This window comes from Electrona antarctica (genome assembly GCF_951216825.1).
Source record: "Electrona antarctica genome assembly, chromosome: 3".
Taxonomy (NCBI): Eukaryota; Metazoa; Chordata; class Actinopteri; order Myctophiformes; family Myctophidae; genus Electrona; species Electrona antarctica.
Window position 1 is genome coordinate 33,014,172 of NC_136808.1, and position 18,187 is coordinate 33,032,358.

General features: G+C 43.9%; 1 protein-coding gene across 1 annotated transcript in view; it reads right to left on the minus strand.

Annotated features, from left to right (window-relative positions):
* Window positions 1-876: 876 nt before the first annotated feature.
* Window positions 877-18,187, minus strand: part of mtss1lb (MTSS I-BAR domain containing 2b) — an 88,759-nt gene continuing 71,448 nt past the window's right edge. Inside the window, exons 10-15 of the mRNA XM_079497041.1 lie at window positions 15,575-15,734; window positions 14,486-14,560; window positions 11,233-11,385; window positions 10,504-10,689; window positions 9,245-9,410; window positions 877-8,451 (exon numbers count right to left, since the gene is read on the minus strand). Coding sequence (XP_079353167.1) covers window positions 7,610-8,451; window positions 9,245-9,410; window positions 10,504-10,689; window positions 11,233-11,385; window positions 14,486-14,560; window positions 15,575-15,734 — 1,582 coding nt within the window. The 3' untranslated portion in view covers window positions 877-7,609. The remainder of the gene's footprint in view (window positions 8,452-9,244; window positions 9,411-10,503; window positions 10,690-11,232; window positions 11,386-14,485; window positions 14,561-15,574; window positions 15,735-18,187) is intronic.

The following is an 18,187-nucleotide window of genomic DNA, read 5'->3' on the forward strand; positions in this document are numbered from 1 at the left end:
AGGAGACGTTACGTATGTCAATGAATCAGTGCTCAGTTTTTAACCGTTTAGGATCGAGGCCGGAGAGGAGTGGGGCAAAAAATAAATAAAGAAATGGACAGAGACAAAGGGAATTTGAACAATGGTGAATACGACATTCAGTTTAGTTGCCATGGCATTAGCACCAGGAATCCACTTCAGCCACTCTTGTGTTCGATTGGTTGCAATAACAACCAGTCACTTGAGTAACTTGAGTCAGTTACTCAAGTGCCCAGTGAGATATTGGGGCCACTTCACAGAATCTACCTTACAGGAAAAGTGTGTGTGTGTGTGTGTGTGTGTGTGTGTGTGTGTGTGTGTGTGTGTGTGTGTGTGGCTATGCGTGCTCACACATACGAACACACGCATTGAGGACTAGGCAGTTAGTCGGAAGGTTTGACAGATTGTATGTGGGAGAAGTAGGAAACATAACCATGTGTGCAGGCTCAACACCCACGTGCACACATATGCACAGAAACTACTGTCTCGTACCAGTCTGCTGGGATTCCTTCACTGTGACCTCCACACAACCTCCATCTCACTTAAATGTGTTACTAACGTGCCTCAATCCTAATTCATAGTCATTCATCATAACTGAATTAAAGTGGAAAATGCCTTGCAATGTGTCACCTTTTCTTACTTTAATATCAGCCATTTTTCGGCTAGTGACATTTAGTTCACAATTTACATTTGCTTTACTGTGCAGTGTACCACACCACAACGTATAATGTATAATCAGGAGAGATGGCTAAAAGAGCAGGTGCTTCTTTCAACTTTCCAGAATGTGAAGCTTTTGCAACAGTGAATGGATTATACATGACACTTACTTTTAAGTGTGGGGACAAGGTGTTATTCTTAATTTTCAACAGAAGGAAATGATTACAGCTCTGCATAAGAGAAAGCAATGTTGCAAACCGCTGACCTGAGAAGATCTCTGCTTCGTGTGCCTTTTTAACAAAACGTATACTCTGATTTTAAAGACTGTGTGGCAATTACATCTTTAAACATTCTAATAACAACATGACCATATACTACACAGCATCAAAGCAGGTGCTCCCCTGTCAGCGGAGGTAAATACCGTTTGGAATATATCTGCATCTCTCTGCAGGTTTCCTTGATTGAAGGCATCTCAAGAAAACATGAAAGCAATATCAACTCCGGGGAGATAATGCCAAAGATGTCTTGGAGAGCCGGATCAAAAGAGCTAATTAAAATATAATCTTCCTCTGAAATGCAGAGTCAGACATCTAAAGGGCTGCCTGAAAACAAGTTATCAATGCTCCATTATGTAGTGAAAAGTTGACCCTCGCTAAGTGCTGTGCCTACTGTGCCTAGTGCAGCCTGACATTCTCCCGACAACTTACTCCTTGTCATTACTGCTTGTCATCACGCACGCACACACGCACGCACGCACGCACGCATGTGCTTACACTTATAAAAACACTCAGAGTGAGTTGATGTTCACAGTGGAAGTAAAGACTTCACCATACATAGTGGTTTTAGTGATGATGGGTCTGAGGAACAGATCTATAAAGCTATTAGGGATCTTATCATGACAACTGGTGCTGTTCTGTCTGCCAGACAGCATCCCTGCGCCCATGCAGATGGATAGAGTGGATACTGTATGCTGTGTGTGTGCGTGTGGACCCGCGCAGTCCATGCATGCATGTAGTGCGTGCATTGTACTTGCGTCTGTGCGTTTCTCTCTACATGGGTCACGTCTTTGGTGCCCTCACACAGATTAGGTACACAATGCTTAACTGACACATCTGCAGCAGAATAGTTCCATTCTTATTTAGTGCATTGACCAAAAGGACAGTCAGCAAGATGTCTTGTGTTGTTATTTGGAGGATTAAAGGAAAATATATATACGGTTTTCACTCATTCATCATTGCTCGGCCGAATAAGACAATAATGTACTTAATGTTGCTTACGGGATCATTCAGTGTGAAACTATCATGTTGTCGTGTCAAATATCCGTCTGGAATTCTAGTCGGTACCAAGCAGGCGTGCAACCATTCATTGAACTAACCGATTTAATCGATTACAAAAATGAATACAATGATTGAATGATTAAAGTATTTAAGTTTTTTCTTTTTAAAATATCAAAAATAACTAAATAGCTGATCTACAAATTCACTACTCATCAGCTATTTTCGCTATTTTCTGCAGAGGATAAAGTATAAAATCGAGCTAATGGTTAATCAGCTTAATCGATTTAGGTGATTATTAAAAAAAAATGAATTGAAAAATTTCACGTTGATTCGTTGATATATAAAAAATAAAAATATACATAAAAAATGCTCCTCAATTATTCAAAAAAGTTATCGATAAAACAATCACTAAGAAAAAAATGGATAGTTGCAGCCTTGGTAACAATGTCATGATAAATTGTTGGTGTATGATTTCTGCAAGGCAGGAAGCAGTTCCGCAGTCTGTCTTATATTCAAGCAGCAGCTTCCTGTAGATAACTGAATGAATTTAAAACCGGGAAAGAGTTGGTGTCATTTTAGATTTTAGCGTTGGCTATTTAAAAATAGCAGATATGCAATAACTTGTATCTATTTTTTTATATTCTTTTTGTGTGAGAACTACCGATTTAGAAGGTATTTGTAGAATGGGCCTCAGGTCTTAATGGGTTAAGAATAAACCACATTTTAATCAATATAGAATTTAGTCTGAGTTGGAATTGATGGCTACAATATTTTTCCCCCCATCTCAGATACATTTCGCAATCATATCCTATCGATCCAACCTTTATACGCTAGCTCATGATATCTTCAGTGAGTGACCTCATAAGTAAGCAACCTTATAAAATTCTGTCTGTCCCCCAACAGATAACCTCAAAGAATTACAATGAGATATAGCTTTTAGACATGAATAAATAATACTTCAACTTAAATAAGTGCAGCAGCTAAATTCCAGTGAATAACGCTGCTATTTTCCTTTAAGACTCACCCATGGACATTCGATCAAAAATATGCTTGTACTCCCCCTATTGCTTTTACACGGTTTCAACATGAACTATTAAAATATTAAAATGGAAGAGACATTTTCTACAGATATAGAGTTTAAACATGATACAGTTTGATGTCCCAATTTGTGTTTTGGAACAGTGTATATATTCACATTCACCAGTGTGAATGTACTGTAGTTGGCCCATGCTTTGCGCATTATTATTATTTCCTTGCCCTGTTGTTGGTGCAAAACCCAGTGGTGGAAAGTACAACTCAAGTACTACTCAAGTACAATTTTGAGGTATTCGTACTTTTTATTTCCAATTTCCAATAATGTTTACTTCTACTCCACTACATCTCAGAGGCAAACCGTTTACTCCACTAATTTGAAAACTTTAGTTACTAATTACTTTGTAGATATTGAGTATTATTACAGAACATACATTAACCACTTCAGCCCTGCAGCATGAACATTTGCCCTATTTGAAAATAGCTGATCTCACGATATAGATCGGCTATTTTCAAAAGATGCATATACATTTGAAAACTTGAAATGGTTGGTCTGTGTATTTTGTGAAAAATTGAAAATAAAAACAAAATAAAAGAAAAAGAAAACTTGAAAATGGGACATTCTGCACAATGAGTACTTTTACTTTTGGTACTTTTTAAGTACATGTTGATGATAATACTTTTGTACTTTTACTCAAGTACATTTTCAATTCCAGACTTTTAACGGAGTATATGTTGCAGTATTGATACTCGAGTAAAAAATAGGAGTACTTTTTCCACCACTGGTCACACCCACCACCATCCACCGTCCCTCCCACTCATGTTTGACATAATACAACCACTTGTAGAACCACACACATACCGTACTTACAGGCACACACACAAATGAAACTGTTTCTAAACCCCCTTAAATGACACTCAACTTTAAAGTTCAAAAGAAGGAAAAAAAAACAGTATGGACACACACACTTCTTGACACAGTTGAAGAAATAACAAACATTCTCCTCCCCGCCTCCTCCTTAAATTAACACATCTTCATTTTGTTTTTTTAAACAGCCACGGGCATTGCTGTGTTCAAGGCAAAATAAAAAATAAATAAGTCAACAAGTAAGTAAGAAGAGCATAGAGAAACATAATGGCCCTAGCTAAGGTCACTGCTTCGAGGAGCATACAGACATGTCATTGATGAGGAGTTCACACTAGCCTACAGTACAACGGTCATAAAGAGCACGCTCTCCGCTCACACATCCTACATCCATATGTTACACTGCGCACTAGTTTGTGTTACAGCCGGAGTTGTTGTTTTTTTTTTGTTTTTTTTTCTTCTTCTTTTTACATTAATTAAAAGAAACGACTGAAGAGTAAAACTGTACTGTAGAACAAAATATATATATATTTATACTGTATATATTAAAACTGAATATTCCATTGTGTTACTCTATTTCATTCTAGCCTTTTATGCCAAGTCTGTGCGCCCCGATAAAAGCACAGCACAGTACAGTACGTCTTCTGTGAACAGGCAGTGAAATGCTCATCTCTTCACATCATCTCGTCCCTCCTTCGGATTAATATCGCTAACTTAAATATCCCCCTGTTTTCTTCATCGTTACCGAGGCCAGACCAGCCTTGTTATTTCTCCCATCCATCCTAATGTCCATAAATAGTCACACGTTTAAGTCAAGCCGTGGTTTGATCTGAATTGTCCCAGGACAGCGTGGGGGCTGTGTCTTCATCCTAGTTGTTCTATTCCAACCGCGACAAGTCCACGCTGCGAGCAACCCCATTGCCCCCACAGTTACCAAGTACATTCATACCAGAGAAATGTTGCCAAATGTACTGTTCACCAGAGCAGCCCTGCTCGACTTGATTGGCACCGGTCATAGGGGTGTCCCACAGGGGTCTGTACTTTATCTCCTCCTTGTTTTCCTCTTCACCAATCTTTTTGCTGAAAAGGAGACTATTCTTTTTTTCTTTTTTACATATTGTGACATACCCAGAATAGGGACACTAGGGTTAATGTGGTAAAGTGTATTGATCCCCAGAGGGAAATTCAGTGTCATATAGCAGCTGACACCATTAGTGGCTAAGCTAGCTAGTCATTATCAACTATAGCATAAACTGGCCATAGGACACAAGGGTGGCAATGTGGCTGCTAACAGTGTGACAGCCGATATTAGCTGTCCTGGCAATAAGAGACCATTTTATGAAGAACTCATCTGGACCAGCAGATTGCAGTTCAACTCTGTCTGAAGCTCAAATGTGTCAATCTTCAATCCCTCAGATACCCGTGTGAGCTTTCAACCATGCTGAGCTATACTCAGAATCTTTCTAAAATACATAGCAGGTGAGCCTTTCCCCGTCTATACAGCCCCGATGGCTTGTGATAAAGCACAATGAGCCTGTTCAGATAATGGCCATGTTCTCCTCCCTTATCACATTCATTCCTTTTCCACCTTTGTTTATCACTTTCTCTTTCTCCCTCCATCTCACTTCTACAGGTCTACTCACTAGTTTCAATGATGCCATATTTACATGGCAAACAGCTCTATCTGCCCACTCTCTGTATCACGCAATCACACAATGCATGAACACAGTGACACTAAGTGGCCAAGTGGTGCTATAGCAATCAAAGTGCTTCACTTTCTCACTTTTCCCCTCAATTCTCAGCAATGAGAGAGAGAGAGAGAGAGAGAGAGAGAGAGAGAGAGAGAGAGAGAGAGAGAGAGAGAGAGAGAGAGAAATAGTTCACAAAGCATTCCTGATGATTGCCTGAATGTTAAAAGAGAAAAGGAAGGCCCTATTAAACCAACCTCTTCTTCAGCAAAACAAGAAAATAAAACACATTTATTGCTCCATTTCTTATTGACATTTTCTCTCTCTGGTTCTAGAAAATATATATGTGTATATATATATTTATACGCCTGGATTACGTTGTGTAAATTTTCATACAGCGGCAACGAGGAGGTGACGACACGATAAAAACAGGAAACACAACATACGGCACACAAGAGACAAGCCACGCCCCCTCATCGGGTAACCAGCTGTCCTGCAGCGGAGCTCCGCTCGCCCCCACGTACACGCACACACACACACACACACATACTCACTCGCTCGCTCACACAAACTCCATGCACCCATGCATAGTGGGGTCACATATGCTACATTCACACATGCGCACGTACGCACATACTAACAGGACAGACGGCGAGAGGGGAATGGGTTACTAGCACGGTTCAATACCAACTTGTTTTACAAAAATTACAATACAATTATTATTAATAATATTATTATAGGGAGATACAGAGAAGCTGTATCTATGTTAGCTCCCCATGCTAGTACCGAGGCTGTCTGAGTGGGCATTTTTTGACGGCTCGGGTTCAACTCCCCCAAGCTCCACATTCCCTTCTGCCTCCGTCTGCCCAGAGCCATAGAGTATAGCCAGAGTTGCGACATTGAGGGGGCAGAAAACAGCCCGATCACATGGTTCATGTATTCGCACGAGCCCATAGACTCCCAATGCATTCCATGAACTTCTGGTGTCCCTATTCGGCAATAGAAGTCTATGTAGAAGAGCCGCCATCAGGGCCGGATTTAGCCAGCCCCACTCAGGTGGGCAGACAGAATTGTAAGGGGGGCAACTCCGCCGGCGCGGGTGGGGTGTCAAACCCACATTGGGTGGGCAGGACGCACGTTTGGGTGGGCTATGCCCACCCCTGCCCCCCCCTAGAACCGGCCCTGGCCGCCATTGGACTGGCCCCATGAAGTGAACGGAGTTGTCGTAACTCTGTCTTACTAGTCTATGGCTCTGCGTCTGCCTATCCCTATCCCACATCTCGGCTTAGTTAGAGAGGGAGTTGTGAGGGCAACATTGGCGAAGGGAACCAGTGTCTCTCTCTCTCTCTCTCTCTTCTCTCTCTCTCTCTCTCTCTCTCTCTCTCTCTCTCTCTCTCTCTCTCTCTCTCTCTCATTTCTCCTTCTCTACCTGTCCATCCTGTAGTCTTGCTGTCCCTGGGTGAGGGTGTTAAAGGAGAATTCCGCAGTAAGCAATTCTTAGCAAATTCTGATGATAATATATCCATTAACCACACTGGTATATCATCAATCACTAAATCGCTTATTTAGATCTGTCGTCCATTATGTCGGAGTCCAGGGTTTTGTCACAAATGGGCTTCAGTTCAGCTTAGGGCGAGCGTCTGATTGCCTCCCTGCTCACATCTACAGCGTTCTTCACACCTCTACCAGTGGTTAATGGATTTATTATCATTGGGTAAGAAACTCTGGAACTCTCCTTTAAGAAGACAACCATGCGTCCAACACACGCTAGAGTTATAAAGGCCAGCTAAGAGCCTGTCAATATTCAGTAATTAATGTTAATCATTGGCATGGATTACCAATAATAGTGTTATTAGCATTATACAGTATATCACTTAATCTAATAACCTCTTTAAACTTTTCTTTTTTTTTTTGTTCGTTTGTTTTCATTCATCTTATATTATGGATGTCTACATAGTAAGTCTGTGTCTATGACTGTGCTGGGGTGGTTGGCTGCACCCCCACAAACACCCGCCTCCCTCACTACTGGCCGACAAATGACTAATAACTTTCCACCGTTCCATTTCGTCCAATCACAAGATGCGCGGCGCAGAGCGGTCGTTGGACACGGTCTTGCGCAGGCGGACTCCTCTCCTGATGGTGGTCAGCATGTCTCCAGAGCCGTCCGAGGCCTCCGCCCCCGTCTGAGTGTCAGCAGGGTCGGGGTCGTCGGGGAGGGAAGGGAAAGGGAACTGTCCCTCCCCCAGTGCATGTGCGCTGGCCACCAGCTCTCCGATCTTCTCCACGAGACTGTGGCGATTGGCTGCGATCATCTGATCCTCTTCTGTCCCGCCCCCTGAGCCCGCCGTGGTGCTCCCACGGCCTCCGTGCTGCTGCGCGTAGACCTCCAGCCCAGCCCCCGAGCCCCATGCCGTGTTGGGTAGGCTGAGGCGCTTGGGAGACGCCTTCACGTAATCGAGTGCGCCCTGCGCGTCCTCGACTCCCGCGAAGAACACACACTCCTCGCTGCCCACTCGCACAGGCACCCCAACGCCCGCGCCGGGCGAGTGCGAATCCCCCGGCACGGTCGGGGTCTTCACGGGGACGATGGGTGGGCGGATGGGGATGGGCCCCGCGTTGGACAGCGTGCGCCTCACGCCTGGCTTAGTGGAGGGGGTTCGACGGATGGTGGCGGTGCCTGGGGTGCCCGCTCCGCCTCCGCTGCCCCCAGGCTGGCCTGCCCCCGCGTGTGCCCCAGGACCGAGCACGCCGCTGGGGAGGCCAGCAGTGCTGGCTGGCCTCTTGGTCTGGATCATGCGGCGGTAGTTCTGGGCAATGTTGGAGTGGCGGGGGATCGTGGAGGACTTGTCAAATTCTGCCTGTCCGTCCGCACCCTCCGTGTCCCCGTTCACTGAGTAGCAGTCGTAGTCTGAACCTAAAAGTGGAGGGCAAAAGAACAGCAGAGGGAATTATGAGAGGGAGGATGTGGACGAACAATTACTACTTACGCTAAACAAAGAGTATACTGCTCATATTTCAGAAGTCTGTCTGACCAGCATTAAGACTCAGTTCATAACCCATCGCACAACTGTGTTGCTTGCTGAAAAGAACATATCTTCAAGCATCACATCATAATACTTGTTAGCTTGAAGTTCTGCTCTTCTCGGCGAGCAATACCTTTGCGTGAGTAAAAATATGATCCTGACTAATAATGCCTCATCGGTCTGGCTCTAGTACAGTGGTTCTCAAAGTGGATCCCAGCGACTCTCTGGTTTCCTTTAAGGGGGTCTAAATTGACCCTTACAAGTCTGTAACTCTAAGTAAGTGTACAAATAGAACCAAATGGACCCGTAATTTGTGTCAGAATCAAGTGGAGACATTAACCCATTCTGGACGGGAACCCCTGTTGGTGTTTTAAGCATTATGTTATGCTTTATCTATTGAAAAAGCTATAGATTGTAGATCTGCTATTTTTAAAAAATCGTGAAAATGTGGCGCAAATCTTTGAATATATATTCTTTCAGAGCAAACGCTTTTAACTCAAATCTTTGCTTCTGGGGGGGTCCCTGAAACAACATATTTTCAGATGGAGGTCGGCGGCCAATTACATATATTTTTGGGGTGCTTGACATGAACACATTAGAAGACATTTGTAGACTTAGGGTTAAAATGCAAAAGTTTGAGAAGCATTGCAGTCCAGTAAAAAGCAGGCCTCATAAAAGGGTTACCCTGTGAGGGGATGGTGTCCTCGGAACAGGAGGGCGTGGTGGTCTGGGTGCTGTAGCCACTGGAGTACTGCAGGGAGTCCCTGCTGCTCTTCTGCTGCTCCATGCTCAGCCCCCTGGTGAGCACCATGGCCAGGTCACTGGCTGCTGGGGAGACCTCTTCTCCATGCTATAAAGATACAGATAGAGCACAATATACATGAATACACATACTGTACACCATGGAGACCCCTCCTCTCCATGCTACAGATAAATACAGTACATACAGTACACTGTACTGAATACATGTACACCATGGCCGCTCCTCTCCATGCTACAGATAAATACAGTACATACAGTACACTGTACTGAATACATGTACACCATGGCCGCTCCTCTCCATGCTACAGATAAATACAGTACATACAGTACACTGTACTGAATACATGTACACCATGGCCGCTCCTCTCCATGCTACAGATAAATACAGTACATACAGTACACTGTACTGAATACATGTACACCATGGCCGCTCCTCTCCATGCTACAGATAAATACAGTACATGCAGTACACTGTACTGAATACATGTACACCATGGCCGCTCCTCTCCATGCTACAGATGCACAGTACCAGTGGTGAAAAAAAGTACATTGATGGCAGTCTGACTTTACATTTGGTTGCATACTGAAAATAGCCAAACTACAAGCTTGAGCTTGAGCTAGATCTGCTATTTTCAGAGAGCAACACCCAAGAAGCACAACCAAACATAAAACAACTTGTCTTTCAGTTCTACTGGACAGTGGCGTATCCAGGAATTACGTTTTGGGCAGGCAAGATCATGTGTTAATTGTCGTCTCCCCGCGCACAATCGTAGCACTAAAGTTTTCAAAGAGATATACCTGCCAGACGAGTAGGATACAAAGACTGAAAGGCATGCATTTACATTCCAATGGGTGATTGAGGGTCGCGCTCTACCGCAACGGCCAATCAGCTGTCCATTAATAGTTCTCAGGTCTTGTTTTTGTCTTCTTTTTTTCTCATTGTATGGATTTTGGCCAGGCCAGAAATGGAGCTGGACAGGCGGACGCCTGCCCTCACCTTATTGTAGATACGCCTCTGCTACTGGATCTCTTCTCCACTAGTCCCTCCCGAACATTTTAGTCTAGTTTCTTTGTCAGTGTATTTAGTCATAGTTTATCATAGTGTAGTTTTTATTTAGTTTTTGTCAGTGAAAAAAGGTAGTCGACAAACATTTTTCGTCATAGTTGTAGTCAACCTTCACCTTGGCAGCTATGGTTGCTGGGGTCATCCGGGGTCTCGGCCCGTCGTCAGGGTGGGGTGCTCCAGCGTAGCCCTGGGAGCCCGGCGACCCTTCGTTCTCCCTCAGCCTATCAAGAGGCTCCTTCCTCCTCTGAACGGCGGCGGCGGCCACCACAGGCTGCTCGTACTGACCTGCCTTGGACCAATCCTGAAGGAGTGCGCAGGGTTAATAACAACCAGGAAGGCAGTAGGAAGAGACAGCGCGAGAGACTAGTCCACTATCCAGCAGTTTGAAGTCCTTCAACTGAGTGTGGAGTGAGGGGGAATTTTGGATGGATTCATTATTGAGTGCTTGAGTGTGTATGGGAGTGCTTGAGTGTGTGTGGGACACTGATTTTCCCATTGGAGGATTGCGCCTTTGGATTTTGACGGGATCTCGGCCCTCCTAGCTGTTTTTCTTTACTGAAACGGATTGGTCAGCTCGCTGTGGCCTGTTCTGTTTTAACCAATCGAGTGAGGAGGGAAGGTCGACAAAATGCATACACAGTGGCTGAGTGACTGGGCACACGTTAGGGAAGCAATGGAGTGAGTGAGTTAAGCCGATGATACAAATTAAAAGAAAAGAAAGAAAGAAAGAAAAGAAAAACGATGTTGTTAATAAGGCGTTAAACAAAAGCAAATAAAATAATAGATTTCAAACTAAACGAGAGAAGTCGTTCAAAGAAAAAATGAAAGCGAATGGAGAACAAACCTTCCACATAGGAACCTTTGATGTGGGAGAGGAAGAGCTGAATCCAGGGGAACTATAGGGTGGGGACGCAGGTACAGGAAGAATAACAGAGAGAGGTCTGGTGGAGCCAGAGTGAGAGTGAGCAGGGCGGAAGGTAGCAAAGGACGGGCCAAACTGCGGAACGAGAGACACAGTCAGGTCATCAGAGACAGAGAAAAAGACGGAGAGCTTCTATGCTTAGAGAGGTGGTGGCTGGGGTCACACTCACACTCACACTCACACTCACACTCACACTCACACACTCTCTCTCTCTCTCTCTCTCTCTCTCTCTCTCTCTCTCTCTCTCTCTCTCTCTCTCTCTCTCTCTCTCTCTCACTCACACACACACACACACACACACACACACACACACTACCCCACATTGAGAAACAGAAGAAAGATGAAAGCAGAGAGAATGAAGAGGCAGATCAACAATACATTTCCTAGAAGAGGCCTTAGTTTTGCTACAGTATGTAGTAGTATAGTCACTATACCAGCCATGCATGGAAATAGTTGGTGGTTTCACTAACTGGAAAAGCAAACTATCTCCAGAAACAATAACAATATGACAGTAATATTACAACATTAAATCTGTTTAGAAAAGATAATGGAAAATGACAAAAGAAAGAATATCTCAACTGTTCTTGGCTAATATGACCGCTGCGAACAACTTAGGAACTGTGAAAAAATTCTCTAACCGGGGCGAAATACCCCAAAATGACCACGCCCTTTAAAAAATAACCGCCACTTAAAACATGCTTCTATCTTCTAAACCGTTGGAGCTACAGATGTTCTGAGATGCTCAAAATGTTCAGAATACTCATGTTTCTATCTGCAAAATGTTTGTTTCATAAAAGTCCACGGTAGACATGTTATGTCAAGAAATTCCTTGCAGGTGGTTGGAGTATTGGAGTTTGGAAGCGCTCATTGAATAATCACTCAATGGCCCTGCGTACCACCTGTTTTGAATTTACACATAATGCAGGAGGCAGCTGGATGTTGCGTTACTGAAAGGGAGCGCTTCCAAACTTCAACACTTGGAAAAAAGTCACCTGCAAGGAATTTCTTGACATAAAGTAGCTCATAACATGCTTATGGTGGATTTTTATGAAACAAAAACTTTGCAGATAGAAAGAGCATCATTCAAGCTTTTCGTACAGCTGCAATGTTAGTGAGAACAGTTGAGATATTCTCCGCTAAATGAAGTGCATACATATCTTAGGTCCTGGAGTATACAGGTAACTAAAGACAGATGCAACCAGGTTTCCAATAAGGTGGCAAACCTTTTCAGTTTCCCATGCTTCTATAGCTTTGTTTGACTGGAGTCACATATGAAGGTGTCACGTGGGTTTCCAGTTCAAATCTGCTGCAGAGCATATCAAACTAAGCTATTTGAAAACTAAGTGGGTAGCCGAGTGGTTGAGCTAGGTGCGCACCACATAGGCTCTGACAACAGTGAGCCCCGCAGACCTTTTCCCAGTTTTCTGCATGTCACTCCCAGACTGTTTCTCCCCGTTTCATGTCTCTCTTCACTGTGGACTGGAAGACCAAAAGACTACCGTAGCAGGTAATCAGGAAAATGGTTATGCCACCTCCTGGAAACCCGGAACAATCATGATGCACAGAGCCTAGTGCTAGTTGCATTACATGGGAGTATTCAATTATCTAGTGCAGTGGTTCTCCTGATTTCTGGATCAACACACCCCCTTAACCCAACTACATGATGTTGCTTGGAAAAAGATAAAACTATATCTAGCATATTGTTGCTGCTATTTTTGCTCATTTTGAATTTGAATTCTGAAAAGTATACGTTTTGAATATAAGTCCTGAGGTCCCGGTGCTATGAATGAACGATAACCCACCCTTGAAGAATATATTGAAGAATATAACATTACAAATAAGAAAAAGAATGAAAGACTTGAAATTAGATGATCTTGAGCATATTTACTTTTTTTCCATTTTACACTTTTTCTCACGTACCCCCATTTGAGAACCACTGATCCAGTGTAGCTAGATTTAAGCGTAACAGTACGTTTTCCTGATCCGGGCCATAGCAGTGGGTTTGGGATCTGCTGGTATGAGACATTGAGGCAACTGTTCAACAGCTTCCCCAAACAGCCTGCTAACAAATTAATTGTTTGCAATGGTCTCAGTGCCATATCAGAGAGCACCTCTTTTTCCCCCAATGTGCAGGTTTTAAAATGACTTAAAGTAGTTTATTTTGCTGGATGAAAGTAAAGTAATCAATGCCGTAACAGCATAGCCTACTGTAGGACTTACAGTGGTGGGGGAACTGCATTTTACTGTAGGAGTACAGTACTTACAGTGGTGGGGAACTGCATTTTACTGTAGGAGTACAGTACTTACAGTGGTGGGGGGACTGCATTTTACTGTAGGAGTACAGTACTTACAGTGGTGGGGAACTGCATTTTACTGTAGGAGTACAGTACTTACAGTGGTGGAGGAACTGCATTTTACTGTAGGAGTACAGTACTTACAGTGGTGGGGAACTGCATTTTACTGTAGGAGTACAGTACTTACAGTGGTGGGGAACTGCATTTTACTGTAGGAGTACAGTACTTACAGTGGTGGAGGAACTGCATTTTACTGTAGGAGTACAGTACTTACAGTGGTGGAGGAACTGCATTTTACTGTAGGAGTACAGTACTTACAGTGGTGGGGGAACTGCATTTTACTGTATAGTACAGTACTTACAGTGATGGGGGAACTGCATTTTACTGTAGGAGTACAGTACTTACAGTGGTGGGGGAACTGCATTTTACTGTAGGGGTACAGTACTTACAGTGGTGGAGGAACTGCATTTTACTGTAGGGGTACAGTACTTACAGTGGTGGGGGAACTGCATTTTACTGTATAGTACAGTACTTACAGTGGTGGGGGAACTGCATTTTACTGTATAGTACAGTACTTACAGTGGTGGGGGAACTGCATTTTACTGTATAGTACAGTACTTACAGTGGTGGGGAACTGTATTTTACTGTAAGAGTACAGTACTTACAGTGGTGGGGAACTGCATTTTACTGTAGGGGTACAGTACTTACAGTGGTGGGGGAACTGCATTTTACTGTAGGAGTACAGTACTTACAGTGGTGGGGAACTGCATTTTACTGTATAGTACAGTACTTACAGTGGTGGAGGAACTGTATTTTACTGTAGGAGTACAGTACTTACAGTGGTGGGGAACTGCATTTTACTGTAGGAGTACAGTACTTACAGTGGTGGGGGAACTGCATTCGCTGACTGACTGGCATGTCTCCGAGGCCTCCGAAGACGCTGAACTGGTGGACTTCTAGAGAAAAGAAAGAGAGAGAGAAAGATGTGCAAAAGATGAGAAGAGACACAGACGGATCTGTATAAAGGTTGCATTTATACAACATAATACTGACAATCGAAAACGATACGAAGTCAAACGATACGATATGTTGTTTTTTACATATCGATATACTTTGTTAATTGTTGAAATTAAAATCAATGCATCGGTGCAGTTGCTGTACCGTTACACCCCTATCTAACCATGCTAGGTGTGCTGTACATTTGGGGCTATATCTTGCACTACCCCTTACCTATAAACTTATTTGCCATTTTTTACTATTTAGAAAAACCTTTTAAAATAGTTCAAATAACCGATCTACAAGTTCACAACATGTCGATGTAGATCGGCTAGTTGAACTATTTTAACACATCACCTCCCATTACACTAGGTGGGATCGTGAGGCCAGTGCCAGTCAAATGCGCGAAATACCAAAGTAGAAGAAGAGATCCTGAGCAACCTAGGAACAATAAAGAAGGAATGTGCATGGGGTGTGGAATGGTCCCCTGCACGAGGTTTGCACATGCGCAGTGTAAAGAGGAACTGCGATGATGGAGTGTTCCAGCAGTAAAAGCAAAAAATTTATATATTTTTTGAAATATTGTTTTTAATTACTCGATTAAATTAAGTTAAAGAAAGATGAGTTCCCTCGTCTTGGTAAAGGCGGGTTGTGGAGAGAAGAACGAGGTCCCGCGTTCTTGGCATACTTTGTGTTAAAATGTTTTTCAAAAGAGTAAAACATGGCAAATAAGTTTAGGGTTAAGTGGTGAGGGGTTGGCAAGATAGGGCCCATGGTGCGTGCACGTGCAGTTTGCACACACACACACACACACACACACACACACACACACACACACACACACACACACACACACACACACACACACACACACACACACACACACACACACACACACACACACACACACACACACACACACACACACACACACACACACACACAGGCAGCGTTCCGTAGGCTGCTGTACGTACCTGGCTGGTGATGTCGGAGGGCATTGGCGACGGGGGCTTGGAGTAGACGTTGGCGTCCTGGGAGATGAAGCCAGAGTCGTGCGAGGAGACGCTGCTGAGGCGGTGGGCCGCCACGCCGCCGCCCCCCGGAGGCGGCGGATGGTGGTGCGACGGCAGGCTGCTGCGGTAGCGATAGGAGGAGGTGGAGGACGATGAGGAGGTGGTGGGGGAATGGGGCAGGGAGGCGCCTCCGCTGCCCCCACCACCTCCACCACCTCCACCACCTCCTCCTCCCCCAGACGAACGGGACGCGCTGCTGTGGGCGCTGTTTACGCTGCTGCAGGGGGGTGGGGGTTTGGGGGGGGCACACGATGATGGGGACACGAGTGGAAAGAGGAGAGGGATGGACGGATGGATGGATTGATGGAGGAAAAGAGGAGGAATGGAGGAGGGGGAGGAACACAGAGCGGGAGGCCAGGGATGTTGGGAGATGGCGTCCCCCATATGCCAATAAGGTTTTAAAGGGAGACAGACGGCATGTAGACAGCGAGTGTCGAAGAAGTGACCGAATGGTTACAATAATGTTGATGACGGTGGGTGGAGATGTGTAAACCGACCGGATGTCAGAGAATGTTATCGAGAGGAGTACAGCCGTGCATGGTCGGATGAAGGATGGTTTACGAGATGAATCGAGCATTGTGTGAGTGGTGGTGGTTGTGTGTGGGGGGGGGTGGTGGGGGGTTGGGGGGTAATTCATGATGATGGGTTTGGAGGTTGCATATGGCGGGGGAGCATTTCACAGAATGTGTCCATGTTGATGATTGTTTTAGTAGAAACAACAGTCGTGCAATGAAGCATTGAAGTCAGACATCAGTAACATTAATTAATCAAGAGGTCAAAGCAGCGTACAGAACATAGACGAAAAGAATAATAACCCCAGCAGATTAAAAAAATACATTAAAAAATAAAAACAGACAGAGGGCGGACCAAATGAATGCACACAAACAACATATAAAGATGATCCAATCCACAGAGGAGAGACACACATTAATGCAATATAGGGCAGAGGTGAATGGAAGATGAGCACATGAGGGCATAGTAGGGAGAAAGATGGCCGCCAGCGTCAAGTTTGAAGGAGTCAAAAGGTGGGTTGAGGGAAGAGGGGAAGAAGTGGGGGGGAGACAGGTGGAGAGAATGTGAGGGTCAAAGGTCATAAAAGCATACAGGATGCAGGCAAAGGGCTGTGAACCAACATGCTTTGCCTACAGTACAGTACCAGGGCCAGAGGGTACAGTCAATGCTATTGAAGTACATGCAGGTGTACTCTCATACAGTCAATGCTATTGAAGTACATGCAGGTGTACTCTCATACAGTACCAGGGCCAGAGGGTACAGTCAATGCTATTGAAGTACATGCAGGTGTACTCTCATACAGTACCAGGGCCAGAGGGTACAGTCAATGCTATTGAAGTACATGCAGGTGTACTCTCACACAGAGGCACATAGGGCTGTCAGTACAGTACAGTACCAGGGCCAGAGGGTACAGTCAATGCTATTGAAGTACATGCAGGTGTAGCCTACTCTCACACAGAGGCACATAGGGCTGTCAGGATTACACAATTAAATTGACGATTGCGATTTGGTGTTGGAAATTAGAACTTTATGAATGGCTTTTGTAGGCTTCATAATAAAAAAGTGAACGGGGCACATATGACAAATAACTGAAATATACCAAGAAATGACTGGTATTTGTATACATTTTATATAAAAACAATAGCGGAAATAGCTAATCTACACGCTTTTTAGTCACGTCAGCGTTCTCAAATAAACATGAGAAATTGCATCTGAGCCAGTCTTGCATCATTTATTTTGGAGTGCCACTTTTTCCATTTAGTTGGAAGTAATTTTCAAAGCTGAGCACCCACTGCCTTAAAGGGATAGTTCAGATTTTTTGAACTTAAGTTGTATGAAATACTTGCCATTAATATAGTGGTTGCAACTGTATTAATTGATTGCCCGAGTCCCATGGTGGGAGTTCTGCTCTGGTTTTGGTCAATATTAAGTAGTTCCGGTCATTTTGTGGGGGGCACTGGGGCCACGCAGTAAAAGTAAATGAATCCACAAAACGAACGTAATTTGTATTGTTGACCCATTTCTAAAATATTAGCGCGACTTTCGTTCAACTTTGACCCCTCTATCACATGGAACTATTTTTTGGGCGTAGTGATATGGACACAAAAAACATAGTTCTGTGTGATAGAGGGGTAAAAAAAGAACGGAAGTTGCACTAATATTTTAGAAATAGGTCAACAATACAAATTACGTTAGTTTTGTGGATTCATTTACTTTTACTGCGTGGCCCCCAGTGCCCCCCACAACATGACCGGAACTACTTGATATTTCACCAAAACCAGAGCAGAACTCCCACCACAGGACTCGGGCAATCAATTAATACAGTTGCAACCACTATATTAATGGCAAGTATTTCATACAACTTAAGTTAAAAAAATCTGAACTATCCCTTTAAACAAAGGGCAGTTTCCAGAGGAAGCACACCTGTTTTTTCTTTCTGTATCTACAAGCTTGTAGATCAGCAATAATCTCAAAGGGGTATATATCTCAAATAATTTATAG